Source organism: Halichondria panicea, chromosome 7 (assembly GCF_963675165.1).
Source record: "Halichondria panicea chromosome 7, odHalPani1.1, whole genome shotgun sequence".
Taxonomy (NCBI): Eukaryota; Metazoa; Porifera; class Demospongiae; order Suberitida; family Halichondriidae; genus Halichondria; species Halichondria panicea.
The window spans coordinates 5624070-5649801 of record NC_087383.1 but is presented as its reverse complement, the minus strand read 5'-3'; the positions used below and the strand labels follow the sequence as shown (position 1 = coordinate 5649801).

Below are 25732 nucleotides of genomic sequence, written 5' to 3'. Positions count from 1 at the left end.
CTTTATATAATTATAGGGTTTTAGCAATCCTCTACGAAAATAGGTCCACGAAATAATTCGATCATGCATAATTATTATCGCTAATTAGAAGATGACATAAATTTAAGTCGTTATTATTTTTGACCCAAATTAATAATTATTATTACGTATACCGTATAATTGCATGTGCAACAAAATGCTTTTATAATTATAGCCAATCCACGAAATGTAATAGTGCCTCGAAAATTTCGCGCTTATAATTATACGTATACATGTACAGTGCAATTATAGTGCAAATTATTTTGGCAAGTGGGTTATTTAAATTAGGTGTAATAATTATTGTGCGTGGATTTCAGTACACACAGCTGGCTTGCAATATTGCACTATCACAATGTCATAGCAAAAACATGAACAGCAAGAATCGTTGTTATAGATTCACGAGTGTTCACTTTCTATACCACATCTGGATGGCTTTGCTGCGTTTAACTTTCTTCTGTAGTTGTAATATCCCATAAATGAGTGCCTCGGCTGTTGGGGGGCAACCAGGGACGTAGATATCGACAGGAACAATTCGATCACACCCCCTCACTACAGAATAGGAGTAGTGGTAATAGCCTCCACCATTGGCACAACTGTGTGTGTGTGTGTGTGCGTGTGTGCGTGCGTGCGTGTGTGTGTGTGTAGAGAAATATAATTATTGTAGGAATCCAATGAGTGTGTGCAACAATATAAAGTCAACACATAAAGGTACATGTATAGAGTTTAACTATCATTATTATAGCGTACATTTCGAGGGGCATAATTTTCGTTGATTTCTGATACAAACGTTAAGTCCACGAAAATTGTTCTTTAGTTAGATATCTGCTATAACGTGCAAAGATTAAAGGCGTGGCTTCCGGTAAGCAATTATTCCATGAACATTATGCAACGAAATGCTTTTAGAGGCTATCCTACGAAATATATAAGGCCTCGAAAATTTCGCGCTAAACGGTAATACAATAATTATAGAAGCTTCATGTGAGGCTGGCTAATAGACGCGGTCTAGTCTGTGATGGACAAACTGTCAACCAATAATTATTATCATGTACATAAAATTAAAGTTCAGTGGAAGACGTGAATTTAGTGGAAGTTTTACACGTACATAATTATTGTGTATTAATTATGCATGTCTGCATGTCTGTGGTGGTTGTTAAACCCAGCCTATACAATTATATTTATGGAGGTGGTTCCATTATAATGAAGGCGTACCTTCCCATGGAGATGACCCATCTTGGCTCTGGCATCTGGTCATAGACTTTCCGTAGAGCGGGTGCCATTTTGTTAGTGAGTGTCCCAGCTACAATCATCACATCAGACTGGCGGGGACTCGCTCGAAACACAATCCCAAAACGGTCTAAATCATATCTGAGAAAATTGATAATTACGCAAAATAATTATACTTTTAGAGCCACTCAAATCTTATTTTTATACCTATACCTCAGAAATTAAGAATCATGCAACAACAAATTTGAAGATCATAATTATAGAACATAAAATCCAAACCCAAGCTCACAGTTATACACGTAGGGCCACGAATATTAACTACCCACGTCCACACTATAATTATATGACACCACCATGCATCTATGCACCTTGCTGCTCCAGCATGCATCATCTCCACTGCACAGCAAGCCAGTCCAAAGGTCATCGGCCACAACGACCCCTACGTGTGTGGGTGGTGGAGATTGTTGTACTGTTATGTGTAGAGCTCGTGCAATGTTACAATTTACATGTACATAAGGCCTGTGTTAGTTGCAAACGTGTTTCTGGTCAGCTTACACACCTGCTTAAAATGACGTCACCCCGAAAGGAAGCAATTATGATTTTGGATCCTCAAGAATATTAATGCATAGCTAGCTAGATTAACTTTATAGTGTTCTGCAACACTACCAAGCAAACTCTTCTTCCTTGTAAGATAACTAGTGTCCATCCAGAGTCTATAACCTTCAAAAGAAATTGATTTTTAGCAACAGGAATTTTGTAATTTATGGCGTCATCAATAATGGAATAATGGGACAATGGGAAATGAGAACCTCCCTCCCTCCCTCATGCTATTTGATAAGTTTCTGACCAGAAACACGTTTGCAACTAACACAGGTCAAAGCTAGTATACTGGTACCAACGAATAGTTGGATTTGCATGTTTCCATGCTTTGTGCTCTCCTGGCTATTTTATAATCCTTGGAAATGTTCAGAACACATTGTGATAACAGTGGGACCTCTGATGAAGGATCCTCCTAATAATTAAGCACACGGTACTTTAATACGTTATACTTATTGTCCACTACATCAGAATTTATGGCAGTAAACCTCCGAGGACGAGGGCAAAGCCCCGAGGCCAAGGATAGTTTACGTTTGCCATAAATTCGAATGTAGTGGACAATAAGTGTTATATACCCACTTGAATGAAAAGTACTTGCTACCTAAGCTACCTCACCTTGGATAAAACTAGCTAACAGTCTCAATAACTATTAAAAACGAACAAAAAGCTTGTGCGTATAGCTTGAAGCCAGTGCTAAGCTTCTAGCTCTACGCACTAACTTTTAAATGTCCAAGCGCAGTGAGCCCCACCCGTCCTCCAGCCTTCCTGGTGTTTAGCGAGCCCCACCCATCTGTTCTGCCTTTGCCAACAAGTGTCTAGCTTCTTTTTTGCTGTGTAGATCTAGTATAAAATTAGTACGCCCTCAAGGCAAGGGAGTTTATGAGGAATGTGCTCCAGGGCTGGGGTTTATGGTAGTTAAACCCCACCCAGTTGCTATATGATACAGACCCCAAGTGGTATATAAAGGAACAGTTGTCTATAATCGTTAAGGACAAGCTGTCTACAACTAAAGGTCATTAAAATTAATGTCAATTGTGTGCATGAGTCTAGTTTTACCGTGGTCTCACCTTTCTTGCCCAGTTGACTACATCGTCTAATTTAGTGACCACATACTCGACTGCATTGTCAACACGGCCCCTGCCAATCGTCGGGGGCTAAGGGATTAAAATAATTACATAATTTACACGTATACCTGCAAACATTTTGACAAATATAACTTCTCTTACAACAAAATCGTAAACAAGCAACCTCTCAAAAAAGGCCACTTTGTATAATTATAACAAAACAGCGTCCCTCAAATATATCGTTATGAAAGGGTTCATTATGTATATACACTACTACTCCAATGTACCGTATAGCGGGTAATTTTCGTATAAACCACCATTTAAATATTAAATTATTCGTACAGCTCAGCATAGTGACGCAGAACCTATTGCAGTACGTAGAATCATTTCGTAGTTTTAGCTCTACAGTACGAAATATACGAACATACGAAAATACCCCGCTATACAAGTACATACATGTAGGTGGTACCAGTAATTATGTCATTTGCTATGTACGTAATACAGTATAGCGGGTAATGTTCTTGGGGTAAAATATTCGTTATTTTCGTGGGCAAGTTGGCCTCCACGAAATTTACGCACGCGTGGGTTATCGGAACGCACGCAATGAAGTCAAAAACTCACGAAAATCGCCGTTTTCAAGTTAAACGAATCTTTTACCCCACAAAAATTACCCGCTATACGCTACACTATAATTATACATGCAGTTAAAAATACCACAATAACAACACGCCATGTACTGTGTGCATGGATACCCGAGTACTGTGTGTATGCATGGATACCCGAGTACTGTGTGCATGCATGGATACCCAAGTACTGTGTGCATGGATACCCGAGTACTGTGTGTATGCATGGATACCCGAGTACTGTGTGCATGCATGGATACCCAAGTACTGTGTGCATGGATACCCGAGTACTGTGTGCATGCATGGATACCCAAGTACTGTGTGCATGGATACCCGAGTACTGTGTGTATGCATGGATACCCGAGTACTGTGTGCATGCATGGATACCCGAGTACTGTGTGCATGCATGGATACCCGAGTACTGTGTGCATGGATACCCGAGTACTGTGTGCATGCATGGATACCCGAGTACTGTGTGCATGGATACCCGAGTACTGTGTGCATGGATACCCGAGTACTGTGTGCATGGATACCTGAGTGCTGGTTTGGTTTAGTCTAGTGGAGACACAGGACAGCACTGGGCTACTGATACGCTGACACAATAGAGCAGTCGAAGCTGTACAATGAAAGTGAGCAAAGTATAATTAGCGTAAATGTACTGCATTGACAATTACTTGTTACGTCGTATCCTAAATAGAGGTTCAACCATACCCTCGGTTCCAGGTTGCTAATAATTTAAGCGGCCTGTAACCGAGGGTAGTATAGTAGAGCTATATCCAATTAGATGCGACCAGCCCTCTAAATATGCGACACCAGTCAGGACTTCAACATAATTTGTTGAACATGTCAACCTCCAAAAGAAACAACCTCTGGCTTTGTGATATTTAATAAGTACGATACTTTTGTTTCAAGTATAATATTACTGTATAATTATTGTGCATGTGATAGCGCTATAATAATTAAGCGCCTTTAAACAAAAATGGGTGAATCGGAATGTATGGCATCTTTTAGCTATGTACAGACGAGCGTCTACACACACTCTTACTTTAAACCACTACTCACATCTTCTCCACAGTGCTCTAGACGCCATTTCAGTAGAGCTCCAGTAAATAAAGTACAGCGCAGCTACACAGTACAGTACAGTACAGGTACAGGTAAACAACTAGTGATGTGCCCTTTGACCTTGTAAAAGTGTCCAGTGTTAGATGGGTGTGTCTCAGTGCTCTACATTAAAATCTGTAAACAAAGCCTGTAATTTTAGTGCTGGCTAGGATCTAGGATGGAATCTCTCAAGGATTTGCCCAGTTACAATAAAGATAACTTCTCCAACTTCACCCAAGGATTTAGTAAGGTAAACTGAGCTGGCTACCCTATTATTAATGCCTTTACTAGGAGTTCTAGCTAGGAATATCCCCTTCTATTAAAAGTCTCCAGTCACGTGCACTGGTATTGCGCTAGCCTCGGTCCCAGGCCAATTTTTTTTAATAGCGGCGCTGTTATACTGTACGGGTAGAAAATTTCGAGGGTGTAAATTTTCGTGCAATTCAATATTCTGTCTTATTTTGAAAATTTCGCGGGTAGTAAATTTCGTGGAGTTAGGGTGTGTCACTATCTCGCATGCGTAAACAAAGCCTTTCGCGGGTTTTAATTTTCGTGTTCTGCAGCCACCCACGAAAAACGCGAAATTAAAAACACCTCGAAATTTTCTACCCGTACGGTACCTTTGTCTGATTATGCTGAGAGAATGTGAGAATGTGATGAGGTGGACGGCTTAGACCCTTTTTGTTCCAAATGTCAAATTGTTGTTGTAAAATGAACTGTAACATAATAGTAAGATACATATCCAGTTAGGTGTTGGCTCACATTCTAGGTAGCTAACGAGTTATCTTTCATCACAGAGACATCCCCGGTTGCTGGGTGGGGCTCAAAAATGACTGTATTATATATAATATAGGCGCATTCTCAAATAATAAGCGTATAGCTAGGGCCTAGGGCTCTGCTATCGACCCCAAGCATGCGCTAATAATCTATGGTATTTAATTGGCGGTCAGTCGAGGTACATTGCCCTACTATACATCTACTACATGTAGTAGCTTTATAACGCTAGTGTCCATTGCGTTGTCGTGTTTCCAGGCCCATGCATGCAGGCCATTAATTTGTGTGATAATTAAAATAATGATCAAATTAAGGTAGTGTTTGTTTTCAATTGTTTTGTAGGTACTGTATATTTGTTTCTTTTAGACTGCAGTCAAGATTAATCATTATCTGAGGGTGAACACTAATGACAGCAGCAAGAAAAAACCTTTAGGTACGTGTGGTATTGTAAGTGAAGTGCATTGTTAGAAAGATGTTGGTAGCGTAAAATGTTTGACCAATGGCTAATTAACGGTCTCTTAATGACAATTTTTATTGCCTGTTTTCTTTCACTGTCCATAACTTGAGTTAGACGCTTCAAAAATATTTATATGTGGTAGTGCTATAATTACAATGTTAGTACCCATTATTTTTCTGAAAAGTGAGCGTTTTGTTTTCAGAGTTATCCTAGAATAATTATGCTTTGAGTAGCTAGCGTAGCAATCTCTCTGATCTTAATATAACAAACCAGCATGAGCTCCGTTTTTCACATACACTGTTCCAGCTATAATAATTGTAGCACATGCGGTTGTACCAATATTAGTTTTACAAGAATGAATCTTAGTCATAGTTCATGTGCTCCAACCATGCACACGCCCATGCACTGTCAGAGATAGTGACGGATATGGAGTCATTGCTACTCAGAGATTTGCAGAGAGAAGCAAAACAAAGAGTAAGTTAAATAATTATGTACGGTGCAAATTTCCGTGCGAACGACCCATTTAAATTTCTTATAGCTCAGGATAGTAACTATTGTTGGTAGAATAATTTCGTAGTTTTAATTTTCGTAGGATGCTCTTCCATACGAAATATACACCAAACGAAAATAAGTTGCTATACAGTAGACTCTTGTTAATCCGGTCACCCTTGGGACCATGCAGCTTGGCCGGAATAGCGAGGTGGCTGCAGCTCAGGAAATAGCCGCGGCTTAAAACGACCTTACCTCGAATCTAATGACTACTTTTGCGGTTCTTGTCTCGAGGATAATGTAGGATAATGAATCATTAATTTTTGTTCTCTATTTAAGTGTAATTCAATTTTATTTGCTAAACCACACCCAAACGTCATATCCGGCCGTAATACACGTATAAAATTACATTGAAAATCTTGTTTGGGACAGCCAGCACTGGCCAGTAACCGGAATAGCGAATGGCCGTACTTCAGGGTGAGTTTTGCATGTGCAGTAAACATAATATTATAGCTAGCATTCCGTGCCAAGCCAAATGGCCGGTATAATTATCGAGGTGGCCGTACTTCAGGGAGCCGGAATAGCGAGAGTCTACTGTATACCTATTGTATCTCTTTGTCAGTACACTGCATGAGCATTCCCACATCATGCAACATCATCGCATAATTACAGGTGTAGAGGTATAGAGTAGAGGTCCCTACTGTGTACTACTGTTTTCGACAATAAGGCCAATTTGTTAACAATTTCTTACACATGCATGCACCGGCCTACTATAAGTAGCAACATCCATTCCCTGTTAGAGTGTTATTCTCACTGTTAACCTATTACTAGAATGTTTTGCATCCCACACACACACACACACACACACACACACCCTGCTGTATAGCAACGTCTCAAGCGCTGGTCTCAAGGATCCCCATCACTGGCTGTCAAGATGAGCAAAACTGATGACAGTAGTCAATCTAGTGACTCTAGTATGTCATCATGAGCTTATTTCGGCATGTAACGTACACTTTTTTATCGTAGCACAATCACGATGTCAAAATATATTCATTTATTATGCAACTGTAAGACAAAGTGCAAGGAAGAGTCCAGCATACGTTACAATTGTTAGTGTTCAGCTGATCGATGTCCAATCTTCATAACGTTGTAAAAGAAGTGCATCGTTACATCTGCATGTGTGGGAGGAGTCAGTTATAATATATGGACTGCATGTTTTTACCAAGGTGAATAATAATAATAATAATAATAATTCCTATAACCCAACCAATAATTACTAAAATGTAGGAACGAGCTTGAGGAGCAGCTGGTGGTCGTAGCTCTCTCACAAACTACGGTGGGAAGGTCCCGAATGGCTTTGTTGTGGCGTTTAGCAATGGCCCCTCAAGCTAGTATAATTATATTAATTGAAAACACACATTTGAATGTGATCTCGAGTACAGCTGATTATACTCTAATTAATTTTAATAAAATACAGCTATAAAATAGCATGAAACCGAGTGTTTAATGTATGCAAGAACAAACCCGAGGGCGCCTATATATAAGTATGATAAAACACGAGTATAATTATTCTCGAGATAGAGTGCATGAATGGTGCATGCATGTGTGTAAGTGTGTCGGTTTGTGTGTGTGGACACAAAATGAGCTGTTTGAGCGAACTAGACACTTGTTAATGAGACAGTAATTATAGTAGTTGAAACTTGTAGGCGACCTTCGATAATCGTTTTATATCATTCGATTCAATATAATGAGATTAATGTTACTATGAAAATCATTACGGTAAAAAGTTATCCGTTTTGCCCCTGTGCAACACACTGGGTGAATCTAGATAGTAGAGGATAATAGATCGATGCTCTTCAATACGAAATGTACAAAAATTTACCCCATACGAAAATAACCCGCTATACGGTAATATTTACTTTGTATTCCCAATACTGACTAAAGTTTGAGTTTTGCATATTAATTTTGTATGAAAGATAATAGGCACGAAAAGAGGTCTGTAACATTGTTACTCACATTCAACTCGATCACAATCCCGTCCTTGCTTTTATTTGCCAGAAGTGCTGTTAGTGCATAGACACCACTAACACCTGTTATAAAGGATATAATATTGGTGTGTTGGAGCCGCTGATCATGATGGCATGTTTGACCAGTTGATTCGTTAAGAACTATTAGCTTAGCTTTTATACCTTGTGATTGCTCCTGTTCAGAGAAAAGGGTACAGAGCTTTTTCACGGAATCCCTTTTTCTCATGGTGTCCCCAAGCCAAAACCTTTTCAACCCAACTTCCCCAGTTTTTTAAAAAGTCAACGTTTTTATCGCTTTGGGTGACTCGTGTGAGCTCTCTACGGATCTATGTAAAAAATGAAAGAGTGTGCATGCATATCATTCGAACTATATCGACTACATGCATGCATGCAATAATGTGCAACTCAAACAAACATCGTATATAATTATTGTAACTTACTGAACGTGATTCTCCAAGTGAAGGGAATATTTTGATATGATATGATCCACTGATGGAGTGTCCTTTTGGATCCATCTGCTCATACACTATACAGAGTAGAAAAATAATATAATTATCTTTCCTTTGGGGTGTAAATTAGTTATAAACTGCAACCGGAGAACAGAGGGCTAATCATTGTAACATGCACTATTAAGCATACTTTCCGCATATCTGCGCTTTCTGTTCTTAGCAGCACTGCTCTCAGACGGATGTCTAGGAATGATAACCCTTTCCTCGTCTTCTTTCTACGTCCGTTTCGAAACTTCTGTTTTAATTGTTCTCCTGCAATTGAGTAACAAGAGAGCTATATAGAAGGGGTGATGGTCAAATAATTATGCGAATAAAAATTTAATTTCCGGTGTTATTATCATTGAGTTAAGATCACTACAACACTTACAAAGCCAGAGTTTCAAAAAAACAAGGATATTTTTCTACCAGCCGCCTACAAACTTCCAAGGTACTCGCCCGAGACAAAGTTTTCTTGGTACTGAAGGATGAGTGTGTACATTGCACCAGAGATAACTCTATCTCTGATTGCACTTATGACTTCAATTCTTGCCGATGAAGTGATTATACCGTCTTGAATAGATTTCATGGTAGAACTGGAAAATCGTTCAAAAGTATATGCCCAGGCACCAATCTTTTTTGCCCCTCCTCAGCGCAACCCTCCATGTACCTTTGAAGTGTATGCTAGTGTATACATGGCAACCATGGTTGGATATATGGCTTGTGTCAGTTTGCTACTATACTTTTGTGTTCACAGTGATATCGATGTGTCACAATAGTACGAAACACAGGTATCGATCTAGTATATATATATTTACCGTTCATCTTCTAATTTATCGGACAGTAAAAAATAAATATTTATTTTGGTATAATTGGAACAGATTTTTATAGAGCATGCGAAGTGTCCGGAATAATTAGAACAAGCAAGCAGCTGCATGCGAGCTAGCTAAGTTTAATAGAACAGTGTGCGACTAAATAGTTGCACTAGCTATCTAAAACTAGCTACTCTAACTGCAGCACTCTAGGTCTTACTTGCCGTCTGTGAATGTAACTCTACTTATTGTCCGGATATTTAGAACAATATTAAAGCAATGGAGTGTCCGTTGTAACGAAAATTGCCCAAAAGAGTGTCCGGGGTAATTAGAAGTGTCCGATAAATTAGAAGATATACGGTACATACAATTCCTAGACAGGTATATCTATAAATTAGTGCAAGTAAATTCATAGTTTGGTAGCACCTAGTTACCTGTTGACTTGTGCTGCAGCTGGACTTAACCTCTGACTTGGCTCGCCTTTTTTGCGCATTTCACTCAGGAACATAACAACACTGAGTCTTGGTCTTATGTTGGGAATGAGTTCCCTTAAGTCGTCCTCTGTAAGCTGACTGAACACAGCACCGTTAATTCCTTGTTCTTTCAATTCTGCGCTCTGGGTTACCGGCACTTGAACACAGATTATGAACAATGTTGCTCAGCTCTGTTGTGCATGACTAGACAACATGACGTACAGATGCCCAACCAACAAAAAGTGTGTAGTTTTGACCCACTGAATGAAAACAACACACTACACACTGTTGTACACGCACACAATCACTTGTAACGCTATGTTCACCTCGATCCATGTCAATGACATCATTCCTTGACCTTTAACCTTGCGCCAACTGCTGCCGCGAAATATTAAATACCACATGTAGATATTAATCGTTTGCTTGATCATGGTTTTGAATGGCAAAAAGAACTTCAACAGAAGGGTCTTTACTATGAAGGGATAACAGATGGCACTAGGCTGAATGAAATTCTTGAGCTCATAGAAGATCAACAGTGAGCACGTTCGGAACAATTAAGACGATCATGTCGGACAACTGTTGCCAGTGTTAGTCAAAATGTAAGAGTAATTACACAGTATGTCATGATGGAGTATAAAAATAAGTTATATTCACTCTAGCTATATTCACTCTGGCTATCTACACAACACTCGTACAGGTCTGTCCCAATAGTACTTCAAGCGCATTGGAGTCTCGGTCAGTACGCAAATGTCCAACATTCTTCTGGCAGTACAAAATTGGAGATTTGCAGATAGAGTTTGGTGGGGTGCCTTTTTCTATAGGAGAAAAACGAACATTAGATTGTCAACACAATTATGGTAATGAATATCACAAGCGGAAAAAATTAACAGGAGTGCGCAACCGATTACAGGGTACACGAAAAATTGGGTGCCATGCACACATTGTTTGCAAGCAGTACATATTGTACCCTGACTATGCAATCCCTAAAAAGGAGACATTTCATGTTAAGAGAAAGGAGAGGTTGATGAAAGAAAACAGTTTAAAGCAACTGCGAAAAGGACCTGGAAATTTGTCATGACAAGGTAAAAACTCTGATTAAATATCACATTTCTCTACCAACAGAAGAAGCTCACCATAAGACTCACCCAACACGGGGTTCACATGTAATGAAACTGTTTTTTTAGGGCTCTATCTTATATTATACATAAAACTGAGGGTCATCATGCTTCTATTCGAGCAAGTCTTGTACTTTTCACTGAACTAAACACAAAATGCTTCGAACAGTACTGCACCACTGATAGTGTGAAGGATCATATCCAGCGCATGAGGCATGAACGGGTGTGGGCTACACAATTAGAAGCATATGTTGCTGCATCTTGTTTTCGAAGAACAGTGTACATATACAGCCAAAAGAGTGGAAATGGTGAACGTTATTGGCAAATAATCGACCCCCTTCCACCACACACACACTAACGTCACTTCCAACAGAATACAAGATAGAATTACACCCGTTTATGACTCACCTTGAGCTATGCCACATCAACTGGTGCCACTACGATGTTATTACACCGTTGAATGGAGAGTATCCTGAGCCACCACACATACCAAGCAATGTTTCACATTTTGAGCTTGACTAAAACTTAACATGTCTAAGCTTACTACATAAATTAAATTATTATTTGCTAAATTGTTTGCATCTTTTTGTTTACTATTATACTAAAGTATGTGTGTATTTATGCTTGTGACACTGAGTTCAAAGTACTTATTATTCATCTTGTGGCGTCATTGACATGGATCAAGGTGAACATAGTCCAACCCGTATTCAGGACAGGATGTACGTGCTGTATGCTGTAACGGGCTTGTGGTTCCAGGATGTAAGCAGGCCGTGGGCGATTACATCCGCATACAGGCCCGTATTCCGGCCTGTATTTAACTGATTTTCCCCATGGGCCTGAAACAGGCCCATGGATTATTGGCTGTGTACCTTACTGCATTGCGCAAACAACTTAACTCGCAGCTATAGCGCTCTAGCTAGCGTAGCTAAGACTGCAGGTATCATTCAATATGGCACAACCACTTGAGCTGAAGAACTCTGAAGAACTCTGCAATGAGTTGCAAGCCTCGGGAATCAACTCTGAAACTATTTAGTCTTTCAGAGGTACATAAAAACTAAACTGCTTACTAATGATACTTTTGAGCTAATTAAAAATGCTTACTAATAATACTTTTGAGATAATAGTTGTTATATAATTATACCAATAATGTGTAGATGCAGAAATTGATGGAAGCGTACTTCTCTTGCTTACTGAGGAGTTTGAAGAGTTCTGTTTATTGGTTAGCAAGCCTTTAGCACGGTTGAAGGTGAAACAGTTTGTGAGACAGAGAAGTCAAGAACAAGCTGTTAAAGATGTCTACAGTTTTGGACAGGTTAGTAGCCTCAATTAGATACTGCTAATACAAACACTCTATTAAGTTATGCCTTACAAGAAAAGCTTATCAAAGCCGTTTGGAGTCAGGTAAAGAAGCAAGCACAGGAGCCTGTGTTACGGAAAAGACTGAGATTGGCACAGGAGACAGGATGTCTCTCGATCAAGTTCTCTATAATTATCATGATTATGACAGGAATTAGATTTCAGAACATTCACCGTTTTATTAAGAGGTGCATGGTGGGCTTACTGAAAGCCAACATTCCCTACAAACTGATATTTCAACCTGATGGAAACTTACCCTTAACCACAACAAATGCGCAACATTCAGCTATTTGCATAGCCACCACCTTCTTTCCTTTATGTATCGCTATCTCACACACTGCTGCAGTGTTTGATAGACAATCAGTAAGAACCAATAATTATAGTCAATTGTAAGGTGATCAGCTGCACAAACAATGGGTGTCAATCCGAGAATATTAACACTCTCCAAGAGGAAAGGTGAGTGCATGCGTGCCCTGCATGGTCAAAACTTCACTAAAACAACTAACTGAATATGACTGACGACAAGAGCTGTACAACACCAGAGCGCCGTCAAGGGCCACCTGCACCAATCGCGAGGCCTGCCCAAGGTCAAGCAAGGCCTAGGACAAACATCAATGAAAGAAAACCAATAATTATTTGCAAAAAAAAACTGTTTAATTAAGTGACTTTGTTAATTGCGAACTGTATATGTGACAGGGCCAATGAAAACAGACCTTAACGCGGGCATTTTCGAATCAGTTTTTATTGTTGAATCGGATAGGGCGTTCTTTAAGCTTCAAAATGATACCAAGATCGACCTCCTAGCTACTTTCTTTCCGGAGATATGTTCGAGGGAACCCTACAAAGGTATTGCAACGCCCTCTTGAGTAAATGACGCTCAAACGTCATGATAATTGAAGTTCAATTATTGGCTTCCGGGCACTTCCGTATACTCATAAAGCTTAGTAAAAGATGTTCTGGATAAGACAAGTTAGTTAGATGAAGGCTAGGCGTTCTAGGACTCTCTAGCTAGCTAGTATAGCTATGTAGCTGGATTGCTTGGCACCTAGGAAGGATCTTCGAAGAAATAAAGAGACAAAGACTCCCGTCGCTCAAATGGTAAGCTCTCATGTCTTGTTATAAGCTTGTACTTATTATCTGTGTAATGTATCAGTCTTATAAAAGATCCCTCACTTGTATGGAGCCTACAGAAAGTGTCTCTGTCCTTCATACAGCTTAAAGGAAGCCTAAGTGATCTATTATAGGTAGTCTTTCACTTAGTATTCATCCGTATCGATCTAAGGCTTGATCCAACTTATTAGTAGCCTTATAAGAAGCTTTCCTCCTTTAATTTAGTACTGGTATCACTGCCATTGTGCTTAGTAGTAACAGGCCTGATGGGATGGGTGATCACATCATGGAGAGCCCAGGAAACTGCGTGGAATTGTCGTATAACATTTATATTGATGGTTCCCCCAGGTGGTGGTAAGTGTCGGAGGCCTGAGAAACGCTTGTCTATTGGCTAGAATGTAAGTGACATTGATATTGTGTCTATCTTAACTTACTACTTATCTGTAGGTTGTTATGGAGTGTTTATGAGGACAAGTGGCACGGGATACGTACATCTAAAGAAACAAGAGTGGATCTACGCCAAGCTAGCTAGCTAGATAGCTGCTCTTTCTAATCTATTTCTGTTGCTAAATTATGTTTGTTAAGAAGTGGAGCTATAATATACCTGGCTCCTCTTGATGATTGTAAGTACTGGGCTGATGAAATAGTCCTGTACAAGTTGTCATCTTTTATTTGTTAAAAATAATTAACAATAATAGGGAAATTCCCAGGGAATTTCCCCTCACGTAGACAGTAAATTTCATTGTAAAAAATGAACGTTCGGTGAGTTTCTTCAACGTCCACGCTTGACCTGTTTAAAGCTTCGTAGAGACCCAAATTTTTACAGGTAGGTAGAGGAAGGGTTGAAGTTAGCACCTGTGAAAAAAAAAATTTTTTGCCCATGTTTTTTATTTCTACTAAATTGGCCTATAGCTTAATTTAATTATTGCCGCGTTAAGGTCCGTTTTCATTGGCCCTGTCACATATACTGACTCAATTGTATATAGCAAATGTATGCCGTTGTATTATAATTGTTGTAACGAACTATAATTACTATATCCTACTTCTAGCTATAATTATTATAATACTGTCCTGTCCACTAAGCTTTTCCCAATTATGCTAGAAAAATTACCCCGCCCCTCCCCTCCCCCCAGGTCATGTCACCGGCATCACAGATCGGTTACACACCAGGCATGCCCCGCCAACGCACAGGTCAACACAGATCAATCCCACACCAGGCATGCCCCTAGTCATCACCAGGTATGCCTGGCCAATATGCGCAGAACGTGTTTCTCAGGTTTTATTAGATATTTGAAGCTTCAATCTGCCTTACAAGAAAAGCTTATCAAAGCCGTTTGGAGTCAGGTAGAGAAGCAAGCACAGGAGCCTGTGTTACGGAAAAGACTGAGATTGGCACAGGAGACAGGATGTCTCTCGATCAAGTTCTCTTGCTGGTAGTGTAGGAGAAGAAACCAGTCAGTCACCGCCAGTATAGTAATTATTATCAAATATAATTCTTAAATACGTGTTGGTTATAAGTCTATAAGAGAACCAAGAACTTTAAGCCTGTAAACATCTAGGAAAAGCTGTTGCTCGGCGGAGTAAGAAAACAATTGCTGTCGAATGCATGAAAGATGTTGTGAAGAAATAAATTGTCCGTTTGGTCGGCAATATTGTTCATGCAGAGATGAAGAAGCTTTGCTCAGAGAGCGCAGTCTGTATTGTGCAAAAGTGATCCAGAAACCATCAAATTGTTCACCTGGGAAACCCTAAGTGTGAGCTTGCCGCAGTTGCACCAGTTTTAAATAGAGTCCTTGAATCTACTGGTGTAACACACAAGAATAGGCCCAACTTTGATGCTGTTGTGTTTGTGTGTGGCTCTCTTGGCAAGAAACAGGAATCCGAAAATGAATCTTGTTGCCAAGATTTTTTCACTGATTCTTTATGCTGGGCACTCTTCAAAAGAGGTATATACGTGATAATTTATTTATTATTATACAATAATTATATAGTCATAATTGTTGTTTTCGCACATAGTATGCGCCAACAGTTTGTTGAATGAGCACTTCAACATGCAAGGAGGACAAACAAACCTCTTCAATGCGGACAAAAATGACAAATCTACGAATGAGGCAGGTCAAGTCGCAGTGATTCGGTCCCTCTCCTTCGAAGGAAACTGCATCATTGATGCAACCACCGAGATTGGTATGTCCACACTATACACAATGATAATAATTATGTCATTATTTTATGAAGTAATAATTTATTGTGCTCCACGTGTGTAAAACACCACAAGTCATGCAACTGAATACATGAAGTACATGTATTATTATTATTAGCCGTGAGTTTTGAGTGTGGTTGTAATAACATCTAACGTTCATTGTCCTCGAGGCTTAGCAGTGTACAACTATATACAATGAAAGCACAACTATATACAATGAAAGCACCGCAGGTGCTGATGCCTCGGTGGAGATGCCAAAGCTACATAACATAAAGTTACTAATAAACAATTTAATTGTACTTGCATGCAAAAACTCACAGAGTGGGTAATGATAGACTATGATTGTTGTTAGAAACGATCGATGCAAGTCTAAAATTAATGGCTGCATAGCAGAGCCTTGCAGTTCTCTTCTCACTCTTGCAGCTACCAATAGCTAGCGTTCTAGTGCAGAGCTAACTACTAAGTAGAGTAGCAACACTCGGTAAACAAGTTTGGCTATGTACTGTTCTGAAAAGGCTGCAATGGTATTCCAAGTAAGCAAAACCAGGCATAACTCGAGAATGAAGCATTATTTTGCAAATCCACGAATTAAAATATGACTGGAAGCCTATAGAAACTCTTACTTGCACTTGATTCATCCTTGAGCAGCTGTAGCAGTCCACACACACACACACACACACACACACACACACACACACACACACACACACACACACACACACACACACACACACACACACACACACACACACACACACACACACACACACACACACACACACACACACACACACACACACACACACACACACACACACACACACACACACACACACACACACACACACACACACACACACACACACACACTCTCTCTCTTATTTTGACTAATGCCTGGACCTAACTCTAAGAATTCAAATCAGAGGTTAATGTTCAAACTAGAGGTTGATCTTCAACACCTAATCAAATAATAGCATGGAGTACTAGGCCACACCATGACAAACCACAAACATAAACAGCCAACCAAATTACAGTCATAGATCACATGAACATCAGCAGTTAGAAAACACATGGCAAAGCTTCATGAGAAAGAAAATAAAGTAAGCTACTTATAACAAATACAATACCTACAATGTATGTTGCTGGCTTTAATTAACACCCACGCTTAGTACTGGCTGCTGGCACACTATAAGTTTATCAACTGTCATATACATATTCCATATAGAAATAAAATATGGGAGACCCTGATACGGGTACCAAATTACGAATTACATGCATAAACCCAAGAATATCTGTTCTCCCCCTATACGTCTATAATATACCCCCATACTGTCCATACTTAAGGTATATACTCAATGTGTAATTAGTGTACTAATACAACTGTGAATATACGGTCAGTCGAGGGAAGAGAGTTGACGTCATCAAAGATCTTTAATTCCCCATTCTCGATTCTCAAGGTCGAGCGGCTGACTGTATCTTATTTAAAAAAAATTTGTTTGTTTGTTTGTGTGTCTTCTCTTTTGATTATCCTTTGCTGTGTGTGTTAATTTCTAGTTACCCTCCTAAAAGGTTCCCTAATTAAGGCTCTAAATACCTACTTCCCCGCCCTATAATGTCCACACGTAACTATGTACAATAGTAGAGGTCTTGGCATACAACAATAGAACATAACAAACTAATATGTACATACCTCTGGAATAAAATAAACATCAGATGTCAATATGATTGAAAAGTAAATTAAGCGAGCATCCCGTTTGAGTTAGTAATATGAGCAGTGGACACAATTCCACCCAAAAGTTATTTATTATTTTCTTATAATTTTATCTTGAAACCTCGAACACACACACACACACACACACACACACCCGTAGTAGACACTCTTTCTATACTTATGGGCTTCTGGTTATACGTAATCCTTTTCCTCTGATAAGTGGGACCTGGTAACTATAATAAGCTGACTACGTAACACTTTAGCGTTATAAGTTTATTCATGCCCCTATAAGGGATCTTTGCATACTATCGTACTGTTTCCAGCTGTACCGTCATCTCTACCGTCATCTCTCTCAACAAAACAGGTTCGTTGTTCGTGTCGTGATTTATAAAAATTAATGGTAGATCTTTTCGCACGCACGTATACTCGGGCTCAACTATCCCTCTCTCTATTATCTCTTAGCTTCGTTCGTGTCTTGAATTAGCCTCCTTCACTGGCCTCCCCTGAAGAGAAGGCCTGCTACTGACTGCTTGCGCAAAATTGTAGTGTGTTCCTGTAAAATATCCACAAAGCGTTGAAAGTCAGCTAGCTACAGATAGACGTAGACTGAGCTGTAGGTTTGTTGTACAGCTATTTTCTTTCTGATAAGAGTCAGTAGTATAGCAGACTTTTCACCGAAGTTAGTATTCTATGGGCATGGCCTGTCCATAAGCTATTTGTCAGTGGTATACGTTATCTTTACGTCATCTGAGGTCGTTCACAATTGTTTAGACCCAACAATTGTAACGGCACCAGATGAAGCCGCAATTGCGTCACCACATCAAGGTAATGTTTGACCCTTTGAATATTGCCTCATGTGTTCCCATTTGTAATTGCAGGTGTAACTGCTGCCCAAAGCCTAGTGGCAGCCTCAACTTGGGTCAATGAGGTTGCCAAAGAAGCTATCGGCACGAGTACGTACAATAGTTGCCGGGCGACTGATGAGCATGGCGTACCCATCAAACCAGGCTTGCATCTTGATGGTTTACGGTGTCATCATGTAAGTGTCTTTACCTGAAGTATGGGGGGGAAGTAATATCTAAGGTGTGTCATGGTTGAACTTTAGGGGTCGCTTCCAATAATTTTATATGTAAGGTCTTAGGGATTATTGTACTCCTGAGCACAATCAGCGCTGCTATTATTTTATCGCATGTTGTTTTTCTTTGGCAGGTTACAAAAATAACAAGCTACCTGAACAGATACACCTCGTGGAAGTTAAAATGCCAAGCAGCCAACATATCCTTAGGATCAGTTGTTGCTGTCACGGGAAGTGAAACCAAAATGAAAATTCAAAAAGTTGCAGTTGGACCTTTTATTAATTAACTCTCGGTGCTGAAGACTGTCAATACAATGTTTAATAGAATAAAAATTAATGTTTAATAGAAAAAAATGTTTAATTCATCCGTCCGTCAAATGTTAACTAGGGGGGGTACACATGCATGGTAGGCTGCGTATCCTCTTTACCTATTAGCACCCTCCCGCAATCCTAGCAAAGCTAGTGGTACGAAAAATTCAGAAAGGGGGTTATGTGGACATGGCGGAGCTGCTCCGAGCCGGCAGCAGGCGGCTAACAACCCCAGAGTGGTCTGGTCATAGCTGAATAGCTCCTTGTATGCCACCTCCTTCCTGGCTAATCAGAACCAGCGGGGGAGGATGTGCCAACATTGTATGGAGACCGATCATGCATCTCAGAGTTGTGCCCTCGCCCTCCTTCCACGGGTAGGAATCTGGGAGTGAGGCATTCGGAACCCAATCAATGGATTTCGTACCGAAAGATAAAGCTACACAGGAACTCCAAACAAAATTTGAGCAGAATGGATGATCTTCTTACTGGTGTCTTGAGTAAGTCCAAAGGGTACATCCTTAGGTTGGCAGCGGTATTTAATGCTCTTTCCATAGACCTAAGTCATATCCTTTGAGTGACCAGCTATCTGATATCTTGGTAAAAGCTGCAATCAACTTATGTAACGAGCACACAGCCACCATTGGGTGGAAATCCTTAGGTTGGCAGCGGTATTTAATGCTCTTTCCATAGACCTAAGTCATATCCTTTGAGTGACCAGCTATCTGATATCTTGGTAAAAGCTGCAATCAACTTATGTAATGAGCACACAGCCACCATTGGGTGGAAGGAAAAAACTCATACTGAGCCGCTGTGTCATGTACGTAATAAGACTGAATTTATATAAATAATTATAATACATGCACTAAAATGATACTAATCTCTCTATAATTATCTCTGCAGCTTGTTTTTCACAAAGCCAAAAGAGCGAGAAAAATGAAGGCATTGCTAATGCCTACAATCAAGGAGATTGTGCGTGTATAATATCCAGAATGACTATCTATCAATTGCTCCATCCTATTGTGACACAGAACATAGCCAAATTGAATTACACCACTATTTAATTTGCTATTGACTTAATTGGTTAAAAAACGTAAAACGTTTGTGAATATGACTTACAAATGTAAAATTGATTTTTTTATAAAATGAGATTCATTACCGGAACAGATTGTTAATTGACTAGCACTGTTGCAGTGTGGGAATGTTAGTAGATTTTTCAAGTTGCTGTCATTAAAAATTAACGTATTACACCTGAAGTTCAATTCCCAGAAAGTGGTGTTTAGGGTGTAAATAAGATGGAAGACCACGCAAGAAGATCAGTATGATATTCAAAAGTTGCGTAAAAGAGTTTGTTTGCTGTCCCAGTGAGTTGACCAGTCCATGTCTTCAATAGGGCTTGGCAAATTATGCTAGCATAATTTTTGGGAGACTTCTAGGAACTAGAGAATAATAGGGCACTAGGTTTGTACTGTATAAGCACTAGCCACTAGCCAGGCAGGAGGAGTATTTTCTCTTTTGCAAAACTCAGCACTAAAAGATTATATTTCACTTTCTGTAATGCTACAACACAACTACAAATAAAATTAATTGTCATTTCAGAATGAGTGACTGGATAATGGGTACACCCAACTGGTTGACTTTTTGAGAATAATCAAAAATAATAATAGGCAAAAAGCATAATTAAATTTTGTCAAGGCCTATAATTAAGTGATCTGTAAAGTACAGACCATGGTATAACACTCTGTCGTGCTAAATAATGATTACACGTGTGTTTACATTCAGGTCATATTGCACTGGAAATCCTGATGAGACCCTGCAGACGGCAAGTTTCAGTCAGTTAACAACAGCACTGTGACATTTTACCGATACAACATAATTATTTATAGTGAGTTTTGTGTCAGGACAAAACGATGGTTAATGGCAGTCACCCAGGACCATCGCTGCTCCCCAAGCTCCAGCTCATCAGACTCCGAGCCATTCGCTCACGATCAACATCACTACCCACGCCCCAGGCATCGCACTAGACATTGGACCCACCACAAACACCGTCGTGATAGGCACAGGCACCACAACCAGAGTCACTCCCATTACTCCACTGTACCCCAGTTGACCTTCACTCAGAGTTTGCAATCTTCAAAAAGTGTTAAGGTTACGGTATATTAATAATATATTGCTCATGCATAATGAAAAGAGAATGATATAGTTAGGGTAGATGCTGGTATTTTATAAAATGCCAAGATGTTTCATCACATAATATATAATTATGGCTTTTGCAAACTGCCCATAAAAGTGTTTCAACTAAGACAGATAGCAAGTCCTAAATTCGCTGCTCAAAGGGGAACTCCCTTGAGCATGCGCATTACATCTGTGTGCCATAATTATAGTTGGTAAGTTTTCTAATGTATGCATGCTATAAGCTTTATAGCATTTGTATTGTCTTGCTCAGAAGTGCCATAGTAGCATTGTTAAGCTATTTAGTCAGCATTTTGTCCTATTCTGTGACCTAGATGGGAAATCTTCTTAGATCCTCCCTACTTAACTGTGACAAAATGCCAAGAGATGCCAATCAGAAGCTTTAAATAATGAAATCACCGCGGGTGCTGATGCCTCGGTGTAGGTGTCATACATAACATACATCATATACTTTGTGTGATTTTGCGTAGGCAATAATGGCAGATGGAAAGGACCTGAGGTGAAGATAAAGCAAAACGATGGACTGACGAAAGCATAGCAGTTGCTGTATAATTAGTGCTACAGAAGGGAATTTTGGTCTGAGAGAAGCTGCTATAGGATATAATCGAGTTGATTCGAAGTCAACATGGCAGATGTGAGCAACGAAGTATTGTTTCCTCTGATTAACAAAATCGTTGCTCAAACTATAAGAGAGATCCTCTCAGACAACCAGGGGAAAAGTACTAGGCAGGTTACGTTAATTACTATGTATGCGTGCATGCTCGTTGTTCTTACAAATTAAGATGCAAGTATAGAAGCATAAATAATTACATTATAATTATATCCATCCACCAATCATTTCCAGACATTGGTACGTGAGGACAGGGTGCAAAGTGGAAACACAGGAAGTGTTCGCCTTTTGCTTAGATGCTGTGAACGAACACACTCGGTATGTTCTCCATGATCAGAGATGTCCCTACAGTCTTTCGACACATTGTGTTCGGTATCCCCCCTGTGGCAATCATAAAAATAGGCAGCTTATAATTATTACTCATGCTATCAGAGAAGCAAAACATGGCACCAAGATTTCTCTTTGGCTGGAAGCTCGCATTTCCTCCAGGAACAAGTATGCATTTTCAGTCCCTGGCGGATGAAATTGAATTATTATTCTTATTTGTATGTGAGCATTGCTAGTCGTATTAATTACATGTGCGATGTACAGGTGGAAAGCATGATGGAGCGGCAATTGGAGATGTGCTGGAATTTTTCACCGGTGCTAGCCAAATTTCACCTCTGGGCTTCGAAGCCAAGTGTATACTTAATTTCAATGAGACGGGTTTCTATCCCACAGCGTCCACATGTGGCCTCATCTTGACCCTACGTGTAAAGTAATGAAAAAAATATGAGTGGAATGATGCACTTTGGTGGACCGATTTATTTCTCCTTGGCTGGAGGCTCGCATCTCCTCCAGCATTTTCAGTACCTTACATTTTGAAAATAAACTTGCTAGTGTATAGTAAACAATTATGGCCATATAAAATTATCAGGCAAAAGTAATGTGAACAACTTTTTCAATTGTATAAACAAGTTTTGGACAGGAAGTGCAATAATCCACTGTGGTATAAAAGCTACAACTGTTGCTAGCCAGTGGTCAGTGTAAATGAGTTACATATACTCCAGGTTTCAGTCAACACAAGCTACTAACTGCAACAACAACACAGCATTGGAACACGAACCTCACTCCCCAGAGAAAGGTAAGAGCATGCAGCATAGGAGCCCATAATCATAGTTCTTTGCGCATTTCGTCAAGCTCGGTGGTATAATTATCAATCTTCCTCTTAAAGATTTTTTTGGGATGCAATGACAGCGAGGCAGAGTAAATGAAAATACATGTGCAGGAGTTAATACCCTTGAGAGTTGTTAATTCGATATGCGAAAGTGTGAGGGGGCAACAAAGACAAACAGTCAGCACTGGGCTGGATGGAAAACACACCTCTTAACTAAATTTTTACACATAATTATGTGATGTAAGCATGTTATTGTTCTGTGACTATAATAATTATATGATACTGGATTCAGGGAGTCAGAAGATACCTTTAGTAGTGGATCAAGCCAAAGTGTCTCAGATGTCCTTTGTTGCAAGCTAACAATTATTATGATTCAGTTTTTTGAGTGCTAGGCAATTGCTCTTGTGGAGGTATTGTATTGTGTTAATTGTTGTTGCTGTCTCGCAGCATTGCACCTAGCGTCCATGCCTGCTCTAGGTGTAAGCACTCTGCCTCAGCGATGGCCAGTCCCCTGATGTCACTGGTGGCATCTGCTGTAGTGCCCAGCAAATCCCCCGACACCATTGTGGTGCTGCCGGGTATCCCACCACTCAAGCAATCTGTGGTTGAGACAATTCTCTCTGGGGCTTTCTTGGACTTTAGTGAGTTTCCCCCAAGCAAAGGGATTCTCAAAGTTCTGCTGCAAGGCTCAGGGTCGAAATTTGTGGTTGCAAATACTGCAGAGATGGTGGACTCTACTCGAGTTGTCCCAAACTTCAGTACATGCGTGCAGTGCTTTGCAATTTACGCGGCAGCCCAAATACTGGAATCCATAAGTAAATCGTGCGTTGGCCATGTGGATGGAGAGTTGCTACAACACGTAGGATCGAAATAAAATCTCATCTGAGATAGCCACTGTTGATTGCCAAGTCTCCAGAGCGAGCCTCGTCCCTCCTCAGCTACATGTTGACGATCGCCCAGTTCAATGATCACATGGCAAAAAAATGGCTGAAGGACTAGAATAATTACTCAGAATCGTGATGTGTTTATGTGCTCTTAATTTTATTTACAATTATTATTTCACGTTTCACGTTTTTGGGAATAAGAATAATCTGAGAATAGGCTCATTGTGTCAAAACATGGGGTACTTGTCGTCGATGAAGCTCATTGTGTTAAAACATGGGGTGACCAGTTTCGGAGAACGTTCACTATGACCGAGAAGTTTGTTGCTAACAGAAGTCCATATTATGCATGGCTCTTACAGCAACAGCTACTTCTGAAACTTTTCACGTAGTATCAGCCAAACTATCAATGCTTGCACCAACCCTTGCCTTGTGGCTATGCCTCCGGATCGTGGAAATATTTCTTACTGTGTTAGGCCTAAAACATGTCTTGACAAGTTAAGCAGTGATATAGCTACCAAGTGCGTCAGAAGGGCAGTGGATTCCCCAAAAGTGTTGTTTTTATCCGTAAATATCAGCACTGCAGAGGGGAGGAAGAAATGGCGATAGAGCAAGTGTCCTTAAACAACTGTGTTCTTGGAATAGGTAAACTTGCTAATAAATGATTATAATGTTATGACAGAGAGGTTGTGCTTTTGCCAGCACCGGCTTCATCTCCAACACTTGCACTAGATGCTGGTCTTGTAGATGCTGCAAGTGTGATCTTTGTATTTGTGCCACAATTATCAATTATAAACGTAGTGTGCATGCCCGATACAGAATATGTACATTCAGGTGAAGGACTTGTAGGCTGTGACATTCTGCAAAAATGTTTACCCTTGCAACGAAAGATAATTGTAACAACATTTAGATTACTATTTCCAATAATACTGATGCAAATGAGCCAAACCTACAAATACAGCGTCGGCAACTTCCACAGGGGACACATTGCCAGTGTAAAAAAAAAGAATAACTGAACTGAAAAAGAACAGGGAAGAACCTAATCAATTTAAGGAGGCGGCCCATGCACTGTCATTCTGTCAGCAAATTAATCAAGCATTCTTGATACGTGTGATCAAATCATTATAATTATAGGCTACGAAAACCTGGAGCGAAGAATGCATGAAGTGCATGTGCACTAAATATAATAATTATAGGAAATGAGTGTGTCCCATGCAGCTCCCCTCAAGGTCAGGCTGCACCGACAAGTTCAGAGAATGCCTAGACTACTGCTTTTTTATTAGTTTTGACAACCAAATATTTGTTTACAGGTTTCGTCCAGCTCAAGACAAGGTTGTAACAACCTGATAGTTGTTACGAGGTTGTCATTTCTAGCTTTACACGCTTGATTGAAGTAATACGGCCTGATAACAACCACCCATAGACAAAATACATTGGGGAAATTCCACTTGTCCGCGAAATTGCGTGCAATTTTCCTAAAAATGAATGTGTGAAATCAATATTATAATACAGGCAATCAATCGATTAAGCCACTGGGTGTTGTTAAGAAAATAGGATCTGGAAGTCTGTGGCTCAAACAAACCCCACTGTATAGCTGTAAGATAGGCCCAAGCAGCTGTATAATATTATATGCTCCCTGTGACTCCTTGAGCTTCCCGTGCTCAGCTCTAGGAGTCAGCACTCTGGCCAGGGGTGTGGCTTGTATGAGTGGTAGTGACTATAGCTGCAACTTCTGCTTAAAATGCATATCAACAATAAAGCTGCTTGAGGAAGCTGCTGAATCACACAAATGTGAGTCAATACCTCAATAATGCTTTACTATATATAGCTGCACTTCTTTAAAATGCATATCAACAATAAAGCTCCTTAAGGAAG

The 25732-nt window shown here is 39.9% G+C and overlaps 2 protein-coding genes and 2 long non-coding RNA genes across 6 annotated transcripts in view; 2 read left to right on the top strand and 2 right to left on the bottom strand.

Moving 5' to 3' along the window:
• Window positions 1-293: 293 nt before the first annotated feature.
• LOC135338434 (NADH-quinone oxidoreductase subunit B 1-like) lies at window positions 294-4743 on the bottom strand. The gene is made up of 6 exons (XM_064534554.1): window positions 4589-4743; window positions 4060-4142; window positions 2907-2993; window positions 1611-1681; window positions 1228-1383; window positions 294-611 (listed from the first exon to the last, which is right to left on the bottom strand). Exons 1-6 carry the CDS (start codon window positions 4614-4616, stop codon window positions 425-427), a joined length of 612 nt encoding a protein of 203 aa, XP_064390624.1. The 5' UTR covers window positions 4617-4743; the 3' UTR covers window positions 294-424.
• LOC135338435 (uncharacterized) lies at window positions 4735-7412 on the top strand. The gene is made up of 4 exons (XM_064534556.1): window positions 4735-4877; window positions 5768-5834; window positions 6271-6332; window positions 7234-7412. The coding sequence occupies exons 1-4, from the start codon at window positions 4806-4808 to the stop codon at window positions 7333-7335; spliced, it is 303 nt and encodes a 100-aa protein (XP_064390626.1). The 5' UTR covers window positions 4735-4805; the 3' UTR covers window positions 7336-7412.
• LOC135338436 (uncharacterized) overlaps window positions 7378-25732 on the bottom strand; it is a 30818-nt gene continuing 12463 nt past the window's right edge. The window contains exons 1-8 of one of the 3 annotated variants that reach the window (XR_010395497.1): window positions 11668-13288; window positions 10106-10959; window positions 9251-9543; window positions 9014-9135; window positions 8815-8900; window positions 8537-8700; window positions 8364-8437; window positions 7378-7519 (exon numbers count right to left, since the gene is read on the bottom strand). This is a non-coding gene — a long non-coding RNA (uncharacterized LOC135338436). Of the gene's footprint in view, window positions 7520-8363; window positions 8438-8536; window positions 8701-8814; window positions 8901-9013; window positions 9136-9250; window positions 9544-10105; window positions 10960-11667; window positions 13289-25732 lie in introns of those variants that run through there. The other 2 variants (XR_010395496.1, XR_010395498.1) reach the window with 2 other exon arrangements.
• Window positions 13488-14396, top strand: LOC135338437 (uncharacterized). Its single transcript, XR_010395499.1, has 3 exons — window positions 13488-13713; window positions 14074-14123; window positions 14173-14396. It is a non-coding gene; the product is annotated as an uncharacterized LOC135338437 (long non-coding RNA).